Consider the following 7,893-nt stretch of genomic DNA (forward strand, 5'->3'; position numbering starts at 1 on the left):
TCCTTGTCCTGATTTGGTGGTCAGTAGAAGACTCCTATCATGATACCACCCCTATATTTTCCCTTTACCCAGAGACTTTCAGCTGGTCTGCCTCTCCCCTTCTACAATCATCCTGACATTTTGTGTCAAAGAACGTTTCGTTCCAGGTAATGTGAAATCTGTGTGCACTTGATGCAGGATCACACTGTAGTTCTGAGTGTTAGAAGAATACACTTTAAATGCTGTGTTCTGTTGCTGCATGATGCTGTGCTGTATTTTATACTTCTTTCTGGGGATTGGGTTGAAAAGGTATCTCTCCCAGCTTTCTGTGTTGTGACTATATAATTCTTTCCAAGCTAAGATGCAGCACTAAAAGAGACAAATAAAACTATAGCTGAGGTGCTCAGTTGCCCCATTTTTGTTTTTAAATGTTGCTTTAGTCTAGATTAGTAAAAGTCTCACAGCACTTCTTCCAAGAGTAGGGTGTTAACCCAGGTGTCCTGGCCACATTCCAACTTCAGTAATAACATCCTGCCTACCTAAATTCCCCCTGTAATTTCAATTTCATGCAGTGTCCTTCACTTCTAGTCCTAAATTATTGTGCAGTTCTGTACTTCACACCAAAAGTGGCTTTATATCAGCTGTGATTTGTATGGCCTTTATATAGTTTGTAAAGTGCTTTGAGATCCTTCACTATAAAAGTCACTATCTAAATATAAAATCATTATTATTGCAATTTTCTTTCCATGCCAGGTCTGTTGGCTGTGCTTTCAGACAACCTTCATGTTAATACATTCAGTTTAATAAAGCACCAAGCAATTTTAATCCTGGTGTTGTTTAAACAGAATACTACATAAACTGCATTGTGAACAATGCAGTAATAAATTAACATGCATTTATAAAATCAGTTATCTAATCTCAGTCAAAATTCCATTTCTTTCACAGTGTCTGGCCATTTTCTCACCAGTTTAAATAAATTGCATTATGCTATTACTTTGTGTACACAGTCTATTTGGATATGTTATACATATAAAGTTTTGTCTGCTTACTGGTCCAAAAACCAATTTAAACTTATTTTACAGCTCTCATACCCTAGAGAAAGATTTGCCTGGACAGAGAAAAATTCATTGTCCACAGTCCCAATAGGCTTTGTTCTATTTTGCAAGAATACATTTGGAGTCATATTCTGGCTTTTGATATGGACAAGCACACCATTTCCATGGATATCAATAGGAGCTTGTTGCATCTGCAGCCAGAAAACACCACTGGAGTCTTTACACTCTCCCATGGTAGGAAATTTTCAGGATTAATTGCTGTACACAGAATACACAGAATTAAATTGAATATTTAAGAAGCTTAGTTCTGTTTTCTTGCTCCTTTTTTACAGTGTAACCCATTCCTATAGATATAAGTTTCAATATGCAGAGAAAATTCCCAGTCTCTGCAAAAGGAACAAACCACCCCCCTGCTCTCCCCCAGCTCTCCCCCCCCCCCCCCCCACACACACACACACACACACACACACACACACACACACACCTAGTTTTAATAAGTTTTCTGGTGCCAAAACATACAGAAGGCTAATATGTCACAAAGGAAAAGTAAGGAGAATAGGACTGTTTCTAAGGCAACAAAACGTTTTTATTTTATTTCCCACTCACTTTTATAATGGTTCCTGTTGCTTTGAAACTCTCCAGGCATTTTGCAGGCAATAAAAGGGGCAAATAACTTTCTTTCCTGAAAGTCTTTTATTTGTTCCTTATCTAAGCCAAAACAACTGTTTAAATGGCAGCTGGAGTTACCCTCTGTTTACACAGTACCTTGGTGACTGCTTTAAAAGCATACACCAATTTTATCACTGTTATTAATCCCAATTATACAGCACAGCACTTCATTTTGTATGGCGTTTTTAATGCAAAGTGTCTCCCAAAATGTGTAAAAAAAAAAAAAAAAAAAAAAAAAAAGTTAAATAATGCAAAGTTAAATACTAGCAGAAGGGGGGAGAAATTCAGAGATATAGGCAAGTGATAAAAGAGAAGTTTTCAGTTAAGATTTGAAAATAGATTGGGCCTGATTCTCATTTACACTGAGGCCCCTTAAAACTGCTGTGGCATTACATTTCAGCCCACTTCAAGGCCCTAAATGAGACTCAGGCCTATTGTGTCTATAAGGCAGTGTTATATGGGAAGGTTGTTCTAGATGGCAGTAGCTCCAGAGTTAGGCTGTCTCACTAAAAGAAGAGTGGTTGTCTTAAGGCTCAAAGAGGTGTTGTGCTAGATGACCTGATGGACTACGGAGGCAAAAGAGAAAGAGGTGGAGTCTTTAAGGCAAGCAGGAGCAAAATCTATGGAGAATGCTGAAAAGAAAAGCAGTATTGAATTGTATCCTAAAATGAATAGGCAGGCCCACCAATGGGGGGGGGAGGGGTAGGGGGAGGGAAGAAGGAGGAGCAATTGCCCAGGAGCCTGGCAATTTAAAAGGGCCCGAGTGGATGGGAGGATAGATACGTATCTTCCTTTCCTCCATACCTCTGCTTTCCACCGAGGCCCCCACCCCTCGCGCTCTCCACCCCTCCCCTGAGCCAAGCTTATTTATTATGCACCATGCAGGTTCCCGGGCAGGCCGAGGAGGTGGTATCTGCTACTCAGCTACCCGGGTTCATCAGTCATCTCTCTGGGGAGTCCAAGGGACCCGGGAAGCTGAGTAACAGATACCACCTCCTCCACTGCCTGGGAACCTGCATAGCACATAATAAATAAGTAAAAAGTTCTGGTGAAGCCCACTTGGACCTCAGCCATCCTTTTCTAGGGGGCCATTGACTGTTCTGCCCTGAGGCCCGGAATTGCTCTCAGTGAGCCTGTGAATGGGGATCCAGGGGAGTTGTCTGAGGATGAGCGGTGATGTGGATCAGACTTCTTGGTACTTTTGAGAAAGTGGGCAGCAACGTCTTGCAAATGCTGGCGTCTCCAAGGTAAATCCAAGGAGAAGGGAGCCACCACAGGCAGGGTGAAGGGTGAAGGCCTGGGTCAGAATCTCTGCAAGGTACGTGCCAGGCCTTCACTTTCAATGAGCTCTAGAACTTACCAAACTCAGCCCAAATGTTAGTTCAGAATAATATTTTTAATCATTAATAGATGATTGCAATTATAACTGTAGGTCTTCAATATTATTATGTTCCAAACTCTGTCAAGCATTTTTTCTTCCTTTCTCCTATCGTCAGTATGCTTCTTGCGTGCATCCATGGTTTCATTCTAAAGTGTATTTTTTGCACAGTAAAGTATCAAAGGCAAGCCTCCTTTGATGCATTTTAATTATATTAACTAATCCTGGATAATTCTATTACTGTAACATGCAAACACTGACAGTCCTTAATGGCTTGTACAGCCTCGTCTGACTTTCGTGTCTGAGAATCTGGTAGTTGTATAGGCAGCAGCAGGATGAGGTAGAGAGAGAGCTATTAACAGTTTATCCTAGGCCCTCTAATGTTGTTAGTCTACATTTTGGACTTGAAGTAAACAAAATGATAAGGATGGCTGTACCAACCCCCCAGATACTCCTAGTTATAGGCAAACCTCATGGTAACTGGGTAAAGAAATTAATTTCTAACTAAGTGACTCTATGCCATATTCGATTACAACATCCAAAAATAATTATTGGACTTCTTAAGGACCCATGGAGTCATGGATCCCCTTCTTAATGTTTTAGAGAAATGATTTAATATAAGACTATCGTTTTTATTTAGAGTTCCAAAATATTGCAATTAAAGTTAAAAAGTTAGATAATCAGGCAGCACTGCTGTCTACCTCACTGGAATACATGGTCACCACTAGCAACAACTGCCAGCTTTGTTGGTCTAGTAGTTCCAGGCACATACTATAAGTAGCACAGAAATGTTTAAAATCAAACCTCTAGTTGGTCATAGGAATGTAACAGAGCAGAAATAGACCAGCTAGATTTTCCACAAGACACAGGACAAATACACTTTACTTGGTTCCTGCTATCTAGTGCCTCTTTCACATACAGTGAAGAAAAGAGAGAAGTGAAGATACACATTGCAGATGGGAAAAGAGGAGAGGGCCTTTAGTGTCAATCAGAATATGACATTCTTTAGAATATAACCTGGATATCCTGGATGTGTTTGCTTGTACAAATACAGTGCTTTAAAAATCTTTACTTATCACAACTTCATGGCCCAGAGACTTAGTAACAGGATATGGAGCGTGCGACCTCCAAATTGTCATTTGGAATCCAGCCCAGGTTGGTAGTGGCCTGTGTGAAATGAGTTGGTGGCCATAATGCCTGAAGATAAGTGTCTACATCACAGAAGCAGCTGCTGTAACTGGCCCTGAAAATTCTGTATTGTTTTGCTCCATGTGTGGATCTCCGTTGAAATCAGTGGGAGATTTGCATGTGAAAGGACTGTAAGGTCATACCCTGATTAGTCTGTATATGGAGAGTCCCTTTCCTTCCCAGCTGACAAACAAAATACATAGTAGCTGACAAACATTTCTTTCCCAAATGCGTCACCATTCTAGTCCCACAGTCTGTAAAAGAAAGCGATACTCATTTTAAATTATTTTCAGTACATAACATCTAGTTTGACTTTCATGGATTTCCAGGTATTGCTTTTCATAATACACAAAAGACATCATACTTGTTGATTACAGGGTCAACTCAACCTTTCATTCTTTGGAGGTGGATAAATTGACTTCCATGCAGTTACTTTGTGTTATTCTTTTTAAAGAAACTTTCAGCCATGGGTCTTGTTTACTCATTGTAGACATTAGAGATCCTAAAGACCTTGTCCTGGGTCAAAATTTCCCCTCTTCCTATCCCAGTTCTCTCATTACTGCACTTTGTGCTGTGGGTAGGTTCTCCAGGTTACTGGCACACTCTGCCCAGAGGTGTCTGCTTTTCAGTGGAGCTAGATGTATGCAGATCCTGTTCCAGCTTTACACATGTGCTTAATTTTACACATGTGAGTAGTCTCATTGAATCCAATGGCACTATTCATATGTATAAAGATAACGTGCACAAATGCTTACAGGACCAGAGTCCTAGTCTGGTACACTCTTTGAGATTCTGTAAAAATATAAAGTATTACTGTATATCATAATATGATCATAAATTATATATGGATCATAAATCATCACCTAAATTACATTTGTTTTGGTAGTGGCATTTTTTTGCTATTTTAACTGTATATTGTTTTGGGATGTTATTGTATATACTAATCTACAGTATCGTGAAATTCAGCACAGATAGTCATACTTGCCAGTAAATGGTGAAATCTTTTTTTATATATATTTATGCTCTTAAAAGTATAGAAAACAAACAAAAGTATTCATTTTTGCTTTCTATTTGTCATGGACATTGTACACTAATTTTCATACATGAGAATTAATGTGATGATGGAAAAATTTAGACACAAAGACAATTCTATCACTGTTCCCTGTGGTTTTTTCCCCCTTCATTTAAAATGTTTAATTCCCAACCTTCCCTTATCTTTTTCAGGCCAGTATGTGATTATGGTCCATGAAGTGACCATGCCCCCATTCTTGGGCCAGACTCTCCCACCTGCTTTCAAACTCTTGAGGGTTTTGCCAGAGAAAACCAAAATCAAGAACATTAGAAAGGAAACTCTGAAAGCCACCAGCAAGTAAAGAAGGAACAAAAATGTGTAGAATCAGGGGCCTTATCCAGCATCCGCTAAAGTCAGTGGTAGTTTTACCATTGAGTACAGTGTGAGTTGGATTGAGCCCTTGAGCCTCAATCGCACCCATGCAGTTCTTAATGACAGACTGGGGTTTAAGTTTGAATGTTGTGGACCAATCAAAGCAAAGAAGTTGACCATCAGAGATCCATTTCACACTGGGTCCTGTGTGGTAACATTTTAGAAGACAAATAGATATTTCTGATTGTATTATGAGAAGTAGGTAAAAGATTTTAATCAAATATATTTTTCATCAATATATAAATTGCGTGTATTTTAACAGAATTCCATTCAAATGAACTGGAGTTTGTGTAACAGTTTGATCAGATAATGATGATGCTATAAAAACTGTTGAACCAGCTGGGCAGCTAATGGATGAAAATGTACATAGCAAGTTTACATTTATGGCTACTATGAACACCTCTGTAACAACGTTTACTAATATATTATGTGCATAAAGTCTTGTTCATTAAATACACATTAAAAACACTTGCTCACTACAAGATGGCAACCACGTTGCTATCTTCTCTCCTGAAACTGGTTCCTGTCATCAGCTGAGGAGGATAAAAACTGGGTTAATTATTCCCAAAAAGTCTTTGTTGAATAATCCAGAAATGAAGCTGAACGCGGTGGTGGTGGTGAAATGTTGAGTAGATCTAGTTGTAACATATTTGCATTTAGTGGCAGCTGCTGTTGGAAATGCAATATACAATGCCATACTAGATGGAAGGTTCAAGATGCAATCATAGGACACATGAAAGTTAACCATGCAAGGAGAAAATAACTTAATTCTGAGTGAAAAGGGGGATCAGAGAAAAAGAAGAGAGTTTAAAAAAATGTAAACAGGAGCATCTCCTGGAAAAAAAAAATTTATTGTCTGGCAAGGGTTTATCAGTGGCGAGGGTTTACCACCAAATGCCAACGTCTAAAATGAAAACGTTAGGGAAAAAGTAGAGCAGGAGGAAAATATGTTAAAACTGAAAATGGGAAATTTTCTTTGATATGTCTACTTGTTGATTCAGAATTCCCCATTTTCAATCATCTTAGTTTTTAAAAAAAATGTATTGAGATTAAAATTTTACCTGATTTTTAGCATTGTATTGAGTGCATTGACTGACTGCAGAGTTGAGAGAGCACTGAAAGGAGAAACTGTTTACTTATCTGCATAGAGTGCCCAGATCAAAAGAAGAACTCTGTATAAGCTCAAACGTTTCTCTTTCACCAACAGAAGCTGGTCTTCATCCACCTTGTCTCTCAAACACTTGAAGATCCATACATTTCCTGACCAAAAGACTTTCATTGTTTCTCTTCACGAATAAGCCAGGGATCATGTATAGATTTTCACTGTTAAGTTTAATGCCCTCCTGTGCACAGTGGAGATTGATGACATTTGAAACTCGGTAGACAAAATTAATCCATAGGAATAGGTTCAGAGTCTGCGCACAGCGTTGAGTCCAGATTATATTTAATCGTTTCCATTGAAGTCAATGGTAAAACTTCAATTACCCTTCAAAAGGAGCCTTCTGAAGCACTCAAAACAAGGTAGGCAGTGCTCAACCTGAGGAGTCTCTGTTGGATAGACATTTCTATGATCACCTTGGGAACACAGAGGAGACAATAAATATATGCTGCAAGGGGTCACTATAGCTTTCTGTAGCCTTTCCTTTAGAACACCTCAGAGCTGCATGACTCAATTCCTTCACTCCCTTTTACTGTATGAGACCAACCTTATTTTCTATTCCTTCCTTTGTTATAACTGCTATCATTTTGCTGGAGTAGTATTACTAATTAGTATTAGTAACAGTAGTTCACACGTTTCTTGCACTTTTCATCCAAGAATCTCAGTCAACACATTTCTTGAAGTCATATCCATCAAGTCTCTAAATCAGGATTGGATGTCATTCTAAGAGAAAGGCACTAACTCAGCCAGAAGTCACTGGGAGTGATGCAGGAATCAGTGGGTGAAATTTTCTCACCTGTATTTATGCAGAGGGATAGACTATGTGATCGTTATGGTCCTTTCTGGCCTTTAAAATCTATGAATCTTACAGCATTAATTAACTAAGTGTCTAAACATCCTGGTAAAGTAGGGAAGTGTTGTTATTCCCATTTTAAAAATGGAGAAACTGAGGCATGGAACAGTAACAGGACCACAGCCACACAGTGGCTTAGAGGTGGCTTGGGAATGGAAGCCAGGAGTC

The 7,893-nt window shown here is 39.0% G+C and overlaps 1 protein-coding gene across 3 annotated transcripts in view; it reads left to right on the plus strand.

Moving 5' to 3' along the window:
* Nucleotides 1–7,325, plus strand: part of MORN1 (MORN repeat containing 1) — a 123,062-nt gene extending 115,737 nt beyond the window's left edge. Inside the window, exon 14 of one of the 3 annotated variants that reach the window (XM_067566745.1) lies at nucleotides 5,494–7,325. In XM_067566745.1, coding sequence (XP_067422846.1) covers nucleotides 5,494–5,642 — 149 coding nt within the window. In that variant the 3' untranslated portion in view covers nucleotides 5,643–7,325. The remainder of the gene's footprint in view (nucleotides 1–5,493) is intronic. The other 2 variants (XM_067566746.1, XM_067566748.1) reach the window with 2 other exon arrangements.
* Nucleotides 7,326–7,893: the final 568 nt, after the last annotated feature.

The sequence above is a fragment of the Emydura macquarii genome, unplaced genomic scaffold, assembly GCF_026122565.2.
Source record: "Emydura macquarii macquarii isolate MOO-44397 ecotype Brisbane River unplaced genomic scaffold, CSIRO-AGI_Emac_v2 contig_2768, whole genome shotgun sequence".
In the NCBI taxonomy this organism is placed as follows: domain Eukaryota; kingdom Metazoa; phylum Chordata; order Testudines; family Chelidae; genus Emydura; species Emydura macquarii.